General features: G+C 38.9%; 1 protein-coding gene across 2 annotated transcripts; it reads left to right on the forward strand.

The window, feature by feature from the left end:
• The first annotated feature begins 8307 nt into the window (after positions 1-8307).
• gata5 (GATA binding protein 5) lies at positions 8308-18695 on the forward strand. Of its 2 annotated transcripts, none has more exons than XM_042407755.1 (7): positions 8308-8635; positions 9196-9867; positions 12222-12391; positions 15421-15549; positions 15887-15971; positions 16248-16378; positions 17366-18695. In XM_042407755.1, exons 2-7 carry the CDS (start codon positions 9348-9350, stop codon positions 17483-17485), a joined length of 1155 nt encoding a protein of 384 aa, XP_042263689.1. In that variant the 5' UTR covers positions 8308-8635; positions 9196-9347; the 3' UTR covers positions 17486-18695. The 2 variants fall into 2 exon arrangements, with proteins under 2 accessions (XP_042263689.1, XP_042263690.1); XM_042407756.1 differs by lacking the exon at positions 8308-8635 and adding an exon at positions 8645-9008.
• Positions 18696-19792: the final 1097 nt, after the last annotated feature.

Below are 19792 nucleotides of genomic sequence, written 5' to 3' on the forward strand. Positions count from 1 at the left end.
GGGAAGCTCATTCCACCATTGCAGAAACACAGATCAGAAGAGTCTGGGTTGTGATTTCATACCAGCCAGTGGTATTACCAGACATCATTCATTTGCAAACTCGAGCAAATGGGAGAGGACATACGGCCTGATGAGTGAATCAATGTAGGAAAATGCGATTCCATTGGTTGCCTTGAAGGCATGCATCAAAACTTTGAACTTGATGCAAGTCGCCATTGGGAGCCAATGTAGAGAGACAAACAGAGGTGTGACATGAGCTTTTTTAGGTTGGTTGAACACCAGATACACCACTGCATTCTGAATCCTCTGCAGAGGTTTAACAGTTCATACTGGTAGACCAACAAGGAGCAAGTTACAGTAGTCAAGAGATGAACAGCGCTTGGACTAGGGATTGTGCTGCATGCTCAGACAGGTATGGCCAAATCCTCCTGATGTTGTACACAATGAATCTACATGACTGAGTTGACTGCTGCAATTTGTTCAGTGAAGGACAGCTGGTCATCTAGTATAACCTCAAGATTTTTTGCAGACTTGGATGGTAATAACAGGGATGAACCGAGGTGTACATTGAGTTGCTTGTTGAATAAGGGAGAAAACATTCTCAGTCAGTGTTCACAGGCTATATAGTATGACATGCTCCAGTCAGTAGTACACAACAGAAATTGACAGCATGTCTGTTAGCAATGCCAGGTCTCAAATGTCAATCAATCTATGCCATGGTAAATGCCCAACCAGGGGCCTGAAGCTTACATTTTTTTATTTCCAAAAAAGATTTGGTCCTTTCTTGAAAAATGTATCATTTATAAACAATAGCTGCAGTGTTGGTGTTTATATTTCCTTATACAAAAAGTGAGTAGAATTCAAATTTCACTTTGACCTTAAACATTAAAGACAATACATCAACCTTATCTTCACATTTCAACTATAACAATATGATGCATTTATGTCAGGTGAGCCAGTTGACACCAGTGGACAAATCCCAACTGGGCTGTGGCAGATTCTGTTAAGGCCCCCCATTTTTTCAGGATGGAAATCAAATCATTGAGGTTCCACACGTCATCTGTGGATTGATTAACACTGTTTCACACAGTCAATATTTTGAAGATTCAATGGGAAAAACTGCAGCATTACATAACATACTGTATATCTGGTCTATTTAACTGGCAGCCCCCGGGCCACATCCAGCACAGGAGCAACCTCTGAGTGGCCCAGCAAGCTTGAATTAAATAGGCTATTTTAATAGCAATTTAATTTAATAGCTATTAAATAGTTACAGCACATGGTCAAAAATCCATAAGCAGTCAGGAAACAAAACCAGCACGAGAAACATATTCGCCTGTCACTACAGGATCTGAGTCAGCCATGGATGTGAATCGCACATGCACGACAGGGTCCGCCATCTACAGCTACAGCTAGGTAAGGCAACATCACTTAGACAAACCACATACACCCACCCAACTCAATTGCACCCCGTCATTGTACATCCTATAAAAGTGCTTGTTTTTGCCACCGAAATGCTCATATTGTTATTATAAGTGTCTGACAGCATTATGGAAAGGAATAGGAATAAAATGCCTTTCTTTACCTTTCACTTGATCCAATCTGTTTGTTATTGTGTCTAACCAAGTCTCGCTCAAGGAGAAGTCTTGCTCTGAAATCTCACAAGAGTTGAGTTGTTGCAGGAAGACAACGGTGGAAACGTGATTGAGAATTGAAGAGAAGAGTGCCGGGAAGACTTTGTAGTGTTGGAGTACAGAAAGTGTAGCTTAGTGTTATCTAAAAGATTTTCAAAGTCTCAGCTGAAAATTTAGCTGATTACTTAGCTGTCTTCCTGCAACAAATGAAGCATTGCGTTAGTTCATGCAGGACACAGAAGTCATACGCCCCAACTGGAATCAGCTGACAGGCTGCTGATTGAATCAGTGTTTCCAATCAGTTACACACCAATCACAACCATTCTCTCGACAAGGCGGTCCATTTAAATATGACTCCTTCCTACACTAATCCCTGCTACACCAGTGCTGCCACACCATGCTGCTGCTGGCAAAGCTTTGCCTCCACCACCCCAGCCTCCACCTTTTTGGTTACGGTTCTTAACATGGCTTAAAATAGTCTTAAAGGGAATGGGAGATGACAATCTTGCTTGGCCCACTCTTGTATCCCTGGGAGGGTTTCTGCATTGCGCTCCCTGGTTTAGTTTAGCATGCTGCTTGTCTAATCCAGGGAGCATCTTAGAGCAGAGCCGTCAGCGCCAAGCTAAACTGTATTTCCATTCGTTGCAATAAATTTAAGTTTAATCTATGACGAGAGTGTTCCTGACTGAGCAAGACTTGATTAAACACAATAACAAACAGACCGGATCAAGTGAAAGGTAAAGAAAAAAGTCTTTTTTCTCTGTATGGTCCTTTCCATAATGTTGTCAGACACTTATAATAACAATCTGAGCCTGTCAGTGGTAAAATAAGCACTTTTAGTAGACGTAAATGGAGATACTGGTAGAGAGAGATAAAGTGTGTTACTGGTTACTGTTATTGCCACTTGTTATGATTGTTATTCTGTTCATTTATAGCTCTTTCTTATTCTGTTTCTCCGCTTTCTGATGAGCCTGGGTCAGATATGCTGTTGGGGCAGCTGTGGCTCAGGAGGTAGAGTGGGTCATCCACTAATCGGAAGATCGGCAGTTTGATTCCTGGCTCCTCCAGTCCTCATGTCGAAGTGTCCTTGGGCAAGATGCCTCTGATAGGAAGGTTGGGACCTTGCATGGTAGCCCCTGCCATCAGTGTGTGAATGTGACTCGTAGGGTAAAAAGCGTTTTAACAGTACAGACCATTTACCATATGTGAACAATCATATTTTTTATTTCAAAAGTAAAACAATATTTTTTATGATATTTATTTACTATATTCCTTTGTGTTTGTTTAGAATTTGTCATTACCAAAAGCTAAAAAAAATCTTGCCCAATTGAATCTATTATTGAGTTAACACTAGCTCAAGAACAAATACTTCAATGACTGCCTATAGTAGGCTATGAGCAGGGAGGTGAGCAAAAATGTATTACTTTAAAACAAGAATTTAACATTTTGGAAAATATGCTTACTTGCTTTCTTGTTGAGAGTTAGATGAGAAGATTGATAACACTTTCATATGTGTCCATTAAATATGAAACTACAGTCAGCAACCAGTTAGCCAGTGGTAGAGTGTAACTAAGTACATTTACTCAAGTACTGTACTTACTTCATACTTCTACCCAACTACAATTCAGAGATAAATATTGTACTTTTTACTCCACTACATCTATTTGACAGCTTTAGTTACTTTTCAGATTAAAATGTTACATAAAACAACGTAATCATGAGCTTATAAATTACACTGGATAGTTAAAGATAAAACAAGTGGTTCCCAAACCTTTTGGCTTTTGGGCCCCCAAAATATCAGTGTGTATTTATGTCTCTGTCATGTTTCAGATGAGTTGTTTGAAGTTCCACTAAAGACACATTTCTCCTCACATGGTTTCAAATAAATAACTGTTTAAAGTCCAAAGAGGTAAAACTCTGCAATATTTTCCAAAAATGCAAAAATTAAAGAAAAGTTCTCAAAAGCCAGTCCAAATTTATGCAGCACAACTATGCTTTTTCTTCTTTCCTACCCAATCTGTCATCTCAAGACCTCTCAGATTTATCTTACGACCCATACTAAGCAGTTCAAAGTAGCTCCACCTCAAGCAGCTACAACAATAAAATGCTGTTTATACACTGACTCATCAGTATTAACAATGTTCTTTGTTGAATATGTTTATTATAATAGTAGTATAAGTCACAGCCTGATTTTCTGCAAAATGAGTACTTTTACTTTAGTACTTTAAGGAAATTTAGCTGGTAATACTTCAATACTTTTACTTAAGTTGGATTTTAAATGCAGGACCTTTACTTGTAATGTGTATTTTTACATTGTGGTATTGATACTTTTACATATGTAAAGGATCTGAGAACTTCTTCCACCACTGTGGTTGGCTTAGCTTTGCTTGGCGCAAAAAATGGAAACAGGGAAATGCCTGGCCTGGCTCTGTCCGAAGGTACATCCACCCATCACTAATTAAATCATGATATCTCATTTGAGACTTCATGGAGTTACTGCACCCAGCCAAAAAATAGTCCAGCCCATAACTCCCTGAAGAAGGTGATGGTTGGGGGTTTTGATACCTTTTGACAGAGCCAGGTTAGCTGATTCGCCCTGTTTTGTCTGTGTAGGCTAAGCTAAGCTAGCCAGTGATACTGATCTTCTCGTCTAACTCTCTGCAAGAAATCAAATAAGCGTATTTCCCAAAATGTCAAACCATTAAAATTTTCGCCAAATACAAACTAATATCCCTGGTATTCCTAATTTTTATTAATTTCATTTTTAGAATCAGAAATAACTTAACTATAGGCTGCTTTACCTTCTCTTTGTACATTCAGTTATTCTGTTTGAGTGTCAGTATTTCACTGCCTTTAACAGAGCTTCATTTGATCAACAGGACTGCATTTGCTGCTATGCCACAGGAAGAATCAACTGTATATCCTGTGGTGGGGTTGGTAGCGTAATTAACCATCACAGGCTTTGACTAAGGAAGTTTACACACAAGTTGTCAGGCTCATCTTTTCTTTTACATCACATGTCTGTCAGATAAGATACAGTTTGTGTGCTGGGTTTGGTTATACCACTTATAACTTTCAAAACAGACACTTCTGCTTCATTTGTGCCGGCCGTGGGAGGACAACGCAAGGTTGTTGTTGTTTTTTTAATCAAATTTTTGAGTAGAGTACACAATTGTGAAAGTTAATGCAATGATCATGATTTTTTTCAATTGTTGGCAATGCTACAGCTTAGGCTGGACCAAATGTGATCTGTTGGGGCCAGTGAAAGGTTGTAGTATCTATCAACCTCATTGTGAACTAATCAGTGTAGTGTTGTTGGCTTTGTGTTTTTAAAATGTCCCTTTCCCTTTTTTGGACAGTACTGGCCTTCATTTTTTAAAATGTGAATCAGCTTTGTCACAACAGAGTCAGAATCACTTTATTAGTCCAGTAAAAGGAATGTGAGAGTGGTGCAGAAGCACACACACTCACACACACACACACACACACACAAATACACACTCACACACATCACTACTCTATGTCTGAATGGTAAATATGAAGCTAGAGCTTGGAGACAGTTAGCTTAGCTTACCACGAAGACTTGAAACAGGGGGAAACAGCTAGCCTAGCTCTGTCCAAAGGAAACAAAGTCTGCCTGCCAGCACCTCTAAAATTTTATTTTCAACACATCATCAAAAAGAAGTGCAAAAGTGACAAGTTGTGGACTAATGTGCAGAACTATTTCTTGGCCAGGGGTGGTGACTTTCTTGCTGTCACCATGAGGTTGCCAGTCAACCATCTGTGTCTAGATATAGCCTAACATGCGCTCATACAGGTGCTGTTCACATACTCTAATCACATGGTAAAGCCAGCAAGAGAAAAAGAAAAAATATATAATTTAAAAACAAAAATGAATCAGGTAATAAGATGTTGACCTCCTTGTGTGATGCATATTCATCCTATCACAAACTTCCCAGATCCTACAGTGGTGCAAACCTCAGAAAGACAAGTGTTCTTGCATTTTACGGCAGGTAAACAGAGATTTTTCAGAGTCTGTATTCCTACGTGGAATGTATTTCTTTTATTGACCACAATTCTCCTTTTCTTCCTCTCTCTTCATTCAGTGTCAGACAATCGAGCTGCTTCCTATTACCAAGGTGACTTATGAATGGAAGGGAGAGTCACATGTCACGTGTTCTTTGTGTATGGGAGAGACTTCAGAGTCAGTGCTGAGGATGATCCTGCTGGCCGCTGCAGTTGCTGAATAGTGATGTAACTCCAGCTTCACCTTCCCTAGAGTCTTGCATATTATTGATTTCATCAGAAAATCGCTGCTGAAGTAATTAGATGTTTGTTTGTTTTTTAAGTTTCTGGCTATAAACTTTCCAATAACTTATTTGTAGCTTTGTACAAATGTTTTCTTTCTATCTATCTATCCTGAAAAATTTATTGAAAATGCATTAGCTATCTAATTTACATAGTCTCATTTATAAATAAATTGTTAAACTTCTGGGAATAATAAATGAGCTGAATGGCATTATTGCACTTGAATTACTGTCTACCTGGAAATGATATCCAAACCTGTTTTTATGTCAAATGTTATAAATGCGAAAGTGACGAAGTTCCGATGATGATTAGAATGGAGGACAAGATAGGGAGGCTATTTTATCTCAGCAACACACTCCAGCTCTAGCAGTTGGTTGAATTTATGTTTAGCTACCTGTGCACTGATAAATATTTTTGGTTTTTTTAGAAGATGTTTGCATGGCTGCTGCAGCGTGTGTGGCCCATAAATATTTCCACAAGCCTACAGTTTTCTTTTGATGAGATATTCGAAAGAAAATGAGTGACCGTGACATCTGTTGGAATTAGATTATCGATTTAAAGACATATAAGTTTTACATTCACTTTCACGGATGGCGTGCTTTTCCATCAGATAGAATACAATCAAATAATAAATGGTACAAAAGTAAAAAGGAAACCGGTCTGAATTGGTTTCCCCGAACTGAAATAAAGATAAAAATGAAAGCACATTTTCTCTTTCAGTATAAAAAATACCTACAAACTAACAAGGCCTGTATTGATTTCCTTTACTGTATAATAGTTGAAATGCTACAAATATTAAGTAAATATCTGCATGCAGCAGCATCTGTGTGGTTCGAAACCGTTTCTCAAATCGGCATAAAGAGTTCTGCCGTTAAAGGAAGAGGGGACGTGGACAGACATACTCCATCATCATCGATAGTGTCAGTTGGTAATGTTATTAAGCTTGAGAGAAGTCACAGGAATGTCGGGGAAGTATTTACTGATATTTACGTCTTATCTTTTAACCTGAATACAATTTAGCCTAATGGATGACATTCATTATAGCACCGATAGACTGTTTTTCATTTCCGATAGATTGCTTTTTATTTCATGTCACTTAGATTTTTTAAATTGAAAATCTTCATTGGGTTCAAGTTGTGGTATAAAGAAAGGCTTAAATACGGCTTTCTTTATTTCTATTTGGATCGCTGACAGGCCTACTAACCTGGTAGATGGTAAAAATAGATACAACTGATTTGAACACTAGGAATGTCGCCATGACTCCAAGTATTCCCCCGAGACATAAAAAGTGTCTTAAAATGTCTTAATTATTTGGATTTTTCATATCGAATGTATTTTATTATTCAGCTAGAATGTTATATTTTTAGTATTTTTTTTACTAAATTATATTTTCCAACGTGAGGGTCTAAATGATCTTTTAACGCCTCTCTCGCACGGTGAGCAATAAAATGCTGTCTTGTGTAGATTTTAATTGTAGAATATAAACTCCCTCCAGGCTGATAAACCCTAAAATACTCATTAAAATACAGATGACCTCGGTGTACCCAATGGGCCTTAGCACAAAATGATGACTATGGCCGATTACAATATAAAGCATAAAAACACTGGCTGTTAGTCCTATTTCATTTTGTTTTGTTTTAGCGTCAGTGTCACTTATCTAAGATATACCTTCATATATATGTGGTGCTAAATCATTTCCATTTCCTTTGAGCGGCAGTGACAACATGAAGTTATTGTTCAGTCAGTGATGGCGCTTATACAGAGAACTCAGTCACATTTATCATACCATAAAAACTCCAACACACTTTCTCTTTCAGATGTGTGTCTTTATCTCCAGAAAATCACTGATTGAATCAACAAAAGTCTACTCTATTAAAGTCACTTAAAAATTGCTTGAGTCCGTTTTGATGATCCTGTTACAACTTGGAAATGATTCAATATTCCAGTAACGGGAAAGAGCAGGTGTGTGTGTTAACACGCCAAACATGGTTATAATGCTGTAAATTTAACGGCGGACAATCACCAGAAAAGTGTAAATTTATGCCCATTAAAAAAAACCCATCTACCATAAAATTAAGATTTTACATATTGATTTCAAAAGCAATCCATTTCACTAAAGGAGTTTGTTAGGTTATCCTTCACCTTATGTCTGGGTCTAAATTTGTCCAATTTGGCCTCCTTTTTAATGAAAAAATGACCCAAAACTACCCAGACAAATATGAATACAGGTGCAATTAAAGCTCATATACCCCCCAGTCCTCAGTTTTGGGGCCTCTCCTCCCCTCTCCGGCACCCACGGACCCTCCTTCCCTCCCCGCCACCCCCCTCCTTCCCTCTCTCCCCACCTAGGCCTACCTCGGAGCAGCGGACTGCATCACGTGTTTTTCTCCCGTACAAATTTTCCAGTAGGGGAGCGAGTAGGAGCACACCCATATCAGCAATTATCAGCGACAGTAACTATCTCCAGATACACCGACAGGAAGAGAAACGCTGCAGTCGTCCGGGACCAAAAAACAGCTTCAGTTTTTTTATTTCCGGTCAGTGCGCGCAACTTTTAAGCATTAAACAGAGAGGCTCCGCGGTGTTCCCTCGTCCGTCGGTGTGGAGTGACAAAGTTTTCCCACTGCTCTCCTCTTTTGAGGTTTGGACGATTGAGGGACCGGACTGCTTTATCATTCGACCATCCTTATCTGGTGAGATAATACACCGAGAGCCCTTGGAAAGAAATTGTGTTCCTCCTATAAGCAGCAGACTCTATTATCAACGTTTTATGTGATTTGAGTTGCTATTGACAGAAAATATATGCATGGTAGATATAGAATGGAGCTCGCTATCTGGTGTGTTGTTTGATTTGGTTTCCGTTATGGTTATGATTTAATGAGGCAGTGCAGCTCTGCAGGATATCTGGGGTCGCTGATAATCGCCTCTATCTGCATGCACACATATCAGCGATTGTTAATGTCATTTTAATCCATCTTACGTCAATCAGAATGATACAGGTGAAATATGACTGATGATACTACGTGATTGTTGAACTTTTTCCAAGCTCTTCTGCCATGCGTGACTGTAAGTAGATTTGACCCACGTAAAAATACACGCGAACGATTATCTTTTGGGTTTTTACACAATAACACTTGCTTATATGACAAATTCCTCAAAAGTTTGGAACTTCAAATGTGGTTGAAACTTTGACTGACAGTGTTTTCTTCTTCTCACATTCATAAAACGATGTCTCTAATTATTTCTTTCACAGGACAGGGATCTTCACATTTGTTGAAAAAGGCACAAACAAATTCCTCAGGAGAGGGTTGGAGAGAATTTACGCGTAGACAGTATCGTCTGAACAGGACTGAAACCAACTTAAGAATTCCCCCTATAATTTTCATACTCCAAGAAGTTGTGAAAATGTATCAAAGTCTGGCCTTGTCTGCCAATCAGTCCCCCTACGCCCATGACTCCGGGAGTTACATCCACCCTTCGGCCAGCTCTCCGGTCTACGTCCCCACCACCAGAGTCCCAGGCATGCTATCCACCCTGCCCTACCTGCAGACCTGCGACTCACCACACCAGTCCCACGGTCTCGGTGGGCACCACGGCTGGCCCCAGACAGGCACGGACGGCTCCTCCTTCACGCCCAGCAGCCCTCACCCTCCGCACGGATTCTCCTATTCACACAGCCCGCCCGTCAGCACCAACACCGGTCGGGACGCGACCTACCAGAGTCCGCTGGTTCTTGGAAACGGCGCTCGGGCGGATCAGTACGGAGGCGCTCTGGTGCGCTCGGTCGGAGGCTCCTATTCCAGCCCTTACGCGTACATGAGCCCGGAGATGGCCACGTCCTCCTGGACCCCAGGACCCTTCGAGAGCGGAGTGATCAGTCTGCAGGGACGGCAAGGAGGTCTGTCTGGAAGAGGGTCCAGTCTGGGTAAGCATAGGCCCCACACCAAATGTCTATTTCCCGAGCATAAAATTAATTTTGAACCTTGATATCGGCCCTAAGATATATTATTAAAATTTAGAAAATAAGCAGATATTATAAACAAAATCTCTGAGGAAAAGTGAAACATTTTTATCACTGACAACCTGACAAAATATTATTTTAGTCATGTTCGGAGTGATAAATACACCACCATCATTTATTTGATCAGGACTCCTTGTGTCTTTCTGTGCCTAATTATGTGGACTTTGTTTGATCTGCTTCCATTTTAGCAATTTAAAAATTGCAAAATCACATTTGGACTTAGGTTGATTGTGCCAAATACATGTTTAACACGTCACCGATACCTTCACCTGCAGGCCTTCTCCAAATATTGTCATCTTGGCTGCCCTACAAAATAGTTACTATTTATATTTTTACCACCATAGTTATACTTGATTAATTTGTCAGTATCAAAATATCAGTAAAAAGCAGTATTATTGAAAAGAGATTCAAATATCCGGTCATAGGCCTTAATATGATATGGCTATTGTTATAGTATAACTGAAAACATTTCTATAAGAAAATCCTGTTAGGGTTTCGGATTTTGTTTTGTTTTTGTTTTTGTTTTTGTTTTTGTTTGTTTGGTTTTATTCTCTTTACTTTGACACTCTCCCTTCAATATATGACTGATTCGTTCCTTTAAGGTTTCGTTAGCAAGGGCCAGGTTATATGGCGCTGTGGTTGTTATTTAATATACGAGTTGGTTGAGAGACCTAGCGGTTAATGGTTGTGGGAGGACGCGATTCAATCAAAGTCCCCCTAATAGATTTAGACAATACACATTCCTCAGAAGAGAGGGTTGCTAAAATCAATCTATTAAAATGTTAATTTAATCCTCGAGCAACAGTCCAGTGTTTTGATGACAGGGGTCAATACACACTGGGACAAAAACACACTGAAAAGAATCATTGTCAGAACAATCAAGAACAGTTATCACCTTGATCAGACAGACAGTCTCTGCCGGAAACGTCTCTACCTGAAGCCTTCAGCATTTATGGATGGAGCTGATGATGAAAAAAAGAAAGACACAGATCTGATGCTTGAAGTATTTTTTATGACAGCAGTTTGTGTTCGATGTTTGGTCTTTCGCACCTCTCCAAAAATTATCTATGTTCTGTTAGTCTCTTATTTGTTCACTGGTTAATTAAGGAGGAATTCCACCAAAAGGCACTCATGCGTGAAAATGAGATTAGTAATATCACTATTACCATGTAATCTCAGATTTCATGACTTTATCATATAATTTTGTTAATTCATATATATTATGGTATTTCTGTAATATTCCTACAGCAGGCATGTCCTTATGGGGATGTGTGTGTAGTAGGCTACTTTCACTGTATTTTCTGTGATATGTTATTGTCATTATATTTCAGAATATAATTGTATATGATAGAAGTCAGTATGCAAGCCATATAACATTTATAGTTTAGTTTAAGTTTTTATATTAACTTTTATCACTGGACTGTTCAGTCAAACACTATTTTAAAATTAAGAAAAAATAAACTAAAATCATTTATTTACGACTTAAATTAATTATCATTCTACACCTACTGTAAATTATGCGCAGCGCAACGGCAAATTTGTTCGTTTTGGTTGTTTCAAACCATCAGTACAGCATTTATTTCGTGGTGTGTTTTGTTCTTTTTGGAATAATAATAACCACAATCACAAGTTCAAAGAACTTGCCTCAGGACAGCCCTGTCCTGAACGGCGGGGTCTCTGTCTAAACTGAGAGATTAGGAATTTGGGCAATTAATACCAGGAGTCCGTCGTGTGTCAGAGTTGTGATGGATGGTGGGGACCCCTGGATCCTTCAGTCTGATAACACGCTGCCCCGCCCCGCCCCTCCCCAGACAGATCCCCCTATCAGTCTTTTTTCCCTATTCAGGAGTTTGATCTCTCTCTTAATTACAGGGAATGGATGAGGGGGGGATATTAAATTCCATCTCTAGCTATTCATCATGCAATGGCCCGCTCCCCGTAGGTTTAAAAGTCTATGCAAAATTAAAGTTTGAGGGAAATTTAAAATGTATAAAAATGTATAATTCAATCAGGTCAGCACCTTTATGTATATTAAAGGAATATTACAGAGACTGTGGTATGAGTATGCCATAAAAAGGCCATATTAGCATAATAGGCTACTACTACCATAGTGTAGTGCATCAATAAATAAATAATAAATAAATACTTTTGACACATGCAGCAGGAGTTTTGATATACCTAGCAGTGATTTATTTGGTGATTGGGGTAATAAAAATGCTCTCGGTACAACGCGGTTTACAAGTCTTTTCTCTGCTCAGACCTGATGGATGACATGCCAACTGAGGGCAGAGAGTGTGTCAACTGCGGCTCCATCTCCACGCCACTTTGGCGCAGGGACGGGACCGGACACTACCTGTGCAACGCCTGCGGCCTCTATCACAAGATGAACGGCATCAACAGGCCGCTCATCAAACCGCAGAAACGCCTGGTAAGTAACATGAAGAGGCGGTGTTGATTGTGGAGAAATACAGAGCATGATTGAAGTGTGCATCATAGCAAATAATTTCCAAAATAAAGAAAATAAATTAGTATTAGTTTAATATAAAATAAGGCCGTTCTTATTTATATGTCCACCTTGTATATCACTGTAGAATAATACAGACACGGACATATTTGTGTTTTCATGTTTAATTATATGTAAAATTAACTTATTGGCAATGGTGGGATGTAACTAAGTACATTTACACAAGTACTTGAGTTACTCTTATTGAGTATTTAAATTTTGCTACATTTTACTACTAATCCACTACATTTCAAAGGGATATATTTTATTGAACTGCACCACTTGACAGCTACAGTTTCTAGTTACATTGCAGGTTAAGATTTTATAAATGAAACATTTATAAAATGTTGTGTTGTTAAAGATCAGGTCTGCAGCTAAAATGCTACTTTTTTGGACTCATCAATAGATCTTTTAAAATGAGAAAGAAAAATAGTCAGTAGTCAATCGTCAAACATGTCCAAGTTCCATAGCAAGTGAGGTCTTCAAATTCCTTTTGTGCCTGGTCGACAGCCCAAAACCCCAAAGATATTAAATTATAATGGCGTAAAAATGAGAAATGCAGCAAATCTTCAAACTTTATGCTTGATAAATTTAACAATTCATTGAATATCAAACAATTCCTTTTTCACAGCAGACATTTCGACTTGTAGTAAGAGTACAGGTATTAATAATGACATTAACAATGGTTCTAGTATAATCAAGTGCCCCAGTACACCATGACAGTGTGACACTGATGTGGCATGTAGACTAGAAGTGGAAAGAGGTTTAAAAATCCTGTTTTTGTTGTCCCTGATCATAGATGACTGCACTGACTACTGGGTGAAGATTTTACTCATCACCTCATTGCAGACAGACCTCTATCTATTTATACACCCATAACACGGAAACAGCACACCATGTAATGTGTAGGGAAGAACTTCAAAGGCAATTATTGCTTTGCACTTTTCATTTATTGCCTATTTTTTACAACCTAACTTTATGGAACGGAGAAGGGGAACAACAGATTATGGTGACTCCCTTTAAAGCAGTTCACTTGTGTCAGTAGCTCAGCTTTATCACTGGGGATAACCCCCAATTCGGGAGTGATGTCCAAATCAGGAAATGTGCGTCATGTAGCATGTGGATGTGACTCCCCTCGTTGTCCCCTCGTCGTTTTCTTTCTTCCTGAAAACAAATAATTTTAAAACTATTTGTATAAAACAAATATTCATAAAAAACAAACAAACAAACAAAAAAAAACAATATTTGTGCTTTGCTTAATAATGTATTTGTATGTGAGCACTTCCCTACTAGATGAAATGACGTATCGCAAGTTGACAGATTCTGTTCATTTACTATGGAGTGTCTGATGGATACGGCGCGGGGAGTTGACAGACCATTTGCCGTATCTGTATTTGCATAGACACAACTCAACCAGCAAAACACACCTGGCCCACGAAACTCAGATCAAACTGTCAAAGTAGGCAGTGCTGATCAAATATGTGTCAAGATTCTATTAGTGCACTGCCTATTTCTGGCTTTGTATTGTATCTTTGATGTTTTCAGAAACATATTTTAGTGTACAGCTTAGCTGTAATATGAGAACATTTTTGACCAGGCCGACATTTTTTCATGCTTGAAGACGGACAAGCCAAAACCAAGCACCACCCAATATGGAGTATGTCTATCCATTCAACTGCAGTGTTTCTGTGGTAAGCTACATCATTTCTTTGGAGAGAAAAAAGCAGTTCATCATGATCATAGAGGGAACAGCACAGCCCACCAGCCAGTGCGTCCAGTTGAATCCTTGCCGGAGGCAGTTTGCACGCTGCGTGAGCCAGCATGTGAAATAGGACCTTGAAACTTGGGCAGTCAAATGGAATTCAGCCATCATGCATTTTATTATTTACACCTGTGCCTCTGTGTAAAAGGCATATTATTGTCAATGAATAGTCTGTCAATTATGTCAGCAGTATTATAGCTTAAATGCTGCTTACATGATTGTGCATCAGTAATAATTTTCTTTCTTATAATACATTTCTTAACATCACACCCTGAAGGGTGCTGATCTGCATTAAGAGTACTTTTACTTCTAATACTCAAGTATATTTTTATTGATAATACTTTTACCCAAGTACATTTTTAAATACAGTATTTACTTATAATAGGGCATGTTTACATTACTGTATTGCTACTTTCACTTAAGTAAAAGATCTGACCACCACCACTGCATATTGATAACAAATCACATTTAAGTCAAATACCAAAAGCAATGTTTTTGGCCCTATGTGACCAATTTCTCTTTTAATGATGCAAAACCATCTCAATGTTTTACTAGTTATAGTTGTAATATGTTCAACCATTGAGGCCAAAGCAGAGACAGAGTAGTGTATTTGTAATTAGGGATCATTTAGAAAATGAAAATAAAAGCTCTGTGGTGGTGTGATGGTGTCAAGGCTTCATGACTGTTTATTTCCCAGGAACTTGTCTCTCCAGAGCAGCTGTGGTTGTGAGTTGCCTAACAATCTCCCTCCACTACTGGGCTGTTTTCTCTGTTTTTTTTGTCCTGCAACCTTGCCCTTGAAGGGGCCACTTTTAGATGAGGCTCTCTATAGCAACGTGACTTTCTGTTGCTGACTGGTGCTTTTGCTTTACACTTGTTGTCCAAGCTGACAGTGTGAGAAAGAAAGAATTATCTTATATTATGTTGTCTTTGAAGGTTGTATAGCTAATGAGTTATTAGAATTTTTGCATGGAGCTGTGCAGTGATAATTCATCATTTTTGTAGCAAACCATGTACTACCTGCAATTCATTCCTGAGGGAACAGTTCAACTCAAGTTTCTCAAACTATAGTTGAAGGATACAAATATGTGAGTCGAGCCTATTTCTGACTGCAGTTAAATGTCTCATTTGGTTTTCAGCCAACAAAAGGCAAGTCTGTTCAAACATCACTTTTTTTCTCCTCTACCTGTAGCAAACCACATCTCGCCGGGCCGGCCTGTGCTGCACTAACTGCCACACCAGCACCACCACACTGTGGAGACGCAATGCTGAGGGAGAACCTGTCTGTAACGCCTGCGGTCTCTACATGAAGCTGCATGGGGTAAGTTACACCATGGGCCCTGATGCATAGATATTTTTTGATTTTCTCTCCTACTTCTTTGCAGTTGGCCTGTTATGTGTCCTCTTCAAGCTCTTTCCTCTCATGTCCTTCCTCACTAACTTGTGTGTTAATCAGCTTCTCTAGCAAAATTCTGTTAAAGTAGGGAGAAGCTCATTATTTGTATAGTGGAAAACCTCTCCAAGGGCACTGTGGTCATTGTTATCAGAGCGGCAGTGTGGGAGGGGAGCTTGTGTGGGTTGTCATGACACTGTGGCCTCTGTTGTATCAGGGACTGTGAGGTATGCTCAACTAATGTGTGTTTCTGCACTCTCTATAGGTGCCCAGACCTCTGGCAATGAAGAAAGAGAGCATTCAGACTAGGAAGCGCAAACCCAAGATGCCCAAGAGTAAAACATCCACAGGTAGGGCAAACAGATGTAAAAGAAAAAGGGACTGAAGTGTATTAAGTACAGGAGATTAATGAATGACAACTATTTGAATTCATTTGATTTATTATGAATCCCATGACAGATTAGATTCAGATATTCACATATTTTAAAATGTGTTTGGGTAAAAATACACAACACAATTTTCCGTTTTACATTTTCCATCTGCAATGAAAACCAACTGTTGAATCTGAAAAGTGTCTCAAAATTTTATCATTTTTAATCCAACATTTAATTTGACTCATTCTTCAGGAGGATCCACCACCTCTGACACCAGCTCCCCAACCTCCCTCTCAGTCTCAGAACATGCCTCCACCATTAAGAGTGAACCCAATATGGCCACTTCGCCCTACGCTGGACAGACTGTCACATCCACCACGCAGGTAAATCTCCTTTTCATACAAGTACCATACAAATATACTGTGGCAACAGAGCCCGAGATATCCTGACTTTTAGTGAGTCAAGCTGAAAAAACCTTGCATCTTACAATTCCCATAATGCAACTCTATGGCATCTTTTATTACACCCTACACTCTGAACATCCCAGCATGTTAAAGGCACTTATTTTTAACATACCATGTTCCCAGTTTATAACACAGGTTTTGTGTCAAATATCTAAGGTTTAAAGCCTAAATGTCCAGTCAGTGGCGCAGTAACATTCACCAAATATGTGGTTCTAGAAAATTGGTGATGCAGTGATTACTTGCAGGGCTAGTTAGTTAAGTACTGCAGCTGGCAAGCTAACAACTAACAGGCTATAGCCAGCCAAGCCAGTGCTAGTGCATCACAATAGCTCCCAAAGCTTCTTTCTGTTTTCTGTTCTATTAGTACTGAGCTGTTTCCTCCCCCATTCTCAAGATTGTCCATCATTTCATACAATAAAAAGTCACAAAGGGGTAAAAACAGCTCTCCTAGCTAGCAAGCTTGTTACCTCTCATCTATCAAGTTAGTTTACTCAGTTGCTAGGACAAGTTCAAATAGTTTATTCAAAAGACATATTTATACCATCATCTCCTGTCTCATAACATTCTCAGTCTCATAAGAAAAAATAAAAGTGGATGATGCAGCACAGCTAATAAACTATGATAGCTATGATAACTTCCTCCAAATTTCGACACTTTAAATGCTGGTGGGACCAGGCCTTAACTCAAGTTAACCCTGATGACATCATCAGGGTTAACTTGACCGGAGCCACAGAGGATAGTATGAAGATGTTTACACAGGTTAAGTAGTACTCCTCATGACAAGTAAACTGACGTTTATTTGTACAGTTGGTTGAGTGCCTCTTTAAATTAACCTCCTATACGTACGGTGTCATGATTTAGCATTTATTTTTGTTTAATTTTAATGTCTCTCTCTTCTCTTTGTAGACGGCCTCTCAGTCAGACGGCACAGGATCAGGACATGTGGACATTAAATATGAGGATTATCCCTTTACCCCAACCTCCATGGCCCCACAGAATTCCTGGTGCGCTCTGTCTCAAGCATGAGCAGCCTCCAAATGCTGTTCAACCACATGACTCACTCTTGATTTGTGAGGGAGGCCATGTCTCCATCCTACAACTATTTCTTGTGACTAGCATTGTGGAGAAACAGCGTTGTCTAAACACCAAATGGGGCTTTTACAGTATCTGATTGCTATTTACTGTAGCAGAATGGTTACTTACAGGCTCAAAACAGCTCACCTGGACCAAGCTTTAACTTAAAATGGACACAGGGTACCTGGACTTCAGTTTTACAAATGGATGAGTGTGTATTATTCACAGCAACATGACAGCTCAGCCAGAGTGAAAACAGTTGAATCAGGACTAAATGCTGACCCTGGCTTTCCTGAACTCACATTCAACTAGCCACACCTCTTCAATGGGATGATAAGAACTACCTATTGCAAAAAAAGATGCCTATTTTTGGAGAAACCAAATATACCAATGCAAAGACAATCAAGTGGAATGTAAAAGGACATGGATACAGTAACTCCTTTTTATAACTGATTTGCTTGTTAGTTTCATTAAGTTTTCATTGCTGTTGCTGGTGCTTTCAAGAACATAATGAGCAAAAAGAAAACATAATTTCAACATGTTATTGTCATCTCAGAAAGAAAACAGAAAATAGACCGAAAATACCTTTTTTATGGCTCTTAGCATGGCTCATTACCAATGTGTAGATGATTAACTTTTAGAGACAAATTGTTTATGTTGAGATAAGGACAGTTAAAAGTCATGGTTGACACTAATACCAGCCAGTTATAGCCCACTGGTCACTGCTTCCCCATGCAGAATGGTTGGCATGTTGTATGGCCTCTAAGCTATGATGCTTAGATTATATGAATCATTTGTTTTACAAAATACAATGGATATAAATTTCATCTTGTTTAATTAATTTTAAAATCAGGACCAGTTGTTTTGATTCAGACATCATGACTACATATCAGAAGTTTATCATTTTACTGCTTTAACATTGACATTAATGAAAGTGCAATGACTCAGTTTTTCTTGTCAAAAATTGAAGGCAAAACAAAAAAGTGTTATTCTAAATATAATCTAATTTTATTGTCTGAATTTTGTCAATATGTAAGGGAATTCTATAGGACTCTCTGACTCTCTCTGTTTCCTCTCTTTATTCAATGCTCTTTGGAATCTGTTAAGGTTAATAAACTGATTCACATTTTATTCATTTGATTTATAAAAACCTCACAAATACCTTCAGTGTACTTGAAATAATGATTGCACTCCTTAAGCTTGTGTTCAGAGATGGATTTTAATGCCATAAATCATATAATTGGTATTGAGTTTGTTTTGGTCAAGTTTGCATTCATACTTCTACCACTCCAAGGGGAGGTCCAAGCTATTTGAACTATTTATCCATCACATTTAGCAAACTATTTAAACTTCTCTGCTCACTTGCTAACCAGTCTTCACAGACTTTCAATTGCAGCATCTGATGACAAGTAGTTGATGGGCAACTTACTGGTTATTGTAAATTTACTAAAGATCAGCATCACACTGATGTTTAAATCCAATTTGTCTGATTATTTTCATCCGTTTCATAAATATGTGGAAATTTCACATATATTTCACAAGTTTCTATTTTTTAGTTTAGTTAGTCAAATTTAGTTAAGTTGAGGCAATTAGTTCAGATTTCACATAACCCCTGGCAACTGCAATCTCTGTCATAAATGATGGAACAAAACGCTCTAAAGTTTAAACTACCATGTAACATTATTTTACACATCCTGTGCTCTGTTAACAGTGTTTTCTGATTCACATCCTGACATTGATGCTCTATTAGGCATTATTTGCACATGCTGATTTAAGCTTCAATACACACAGTCATGTGTACGTGTGTGAATTCATATGTATGTATCTGTGTGCAAGGAGGGTGTGTGCTCCTGCCAGTTGCTTAAACAGTGTCGACCAAAGGTTGTGTTCCAACTCTGCTTTATGGCAGCCAGGTCAAGTTGATCATACTGTCGAGGAAAATACAAGCCTGTCAGCAACAAGGCTGCTGTTTTACTGCCGCTATGGCGACATCCAGGCACCACTGCCCCAACAACTATGGCCAGCTTTATGACAAGATGCTGCCGTCTTATCTGTTGCTGGTAGAGGCCTGTTGCAGTGCGATGTAAAGATGCAGACACTTGAATTTTTAGTCTAGCAGGGAGCAGAGTGGGTGCGTGAAATTACAGGAGGTTTGCAGGATGGGATTGAAGTGCACTGCAGGTGCTTCGCTGAACATCTTAGAACACCATTCAAAGCATATTAAAAAATATTTTTTAAGTATGGAGCACAAGATTCGAA

This window comes from Thunnus maccoyii, chromosome 4, assembly GCF_910596095.1.
Source record: "Thunnus maccoyii chromosome 4, fThuMac1.1, whole genome shotgun sequence".
Lineage (NCBI taxonomy): Eukaryota > Metazoa > Chordata > Actinopteri > Scombriformes > Scombridae > Thunnus > Thunnus maccoyii.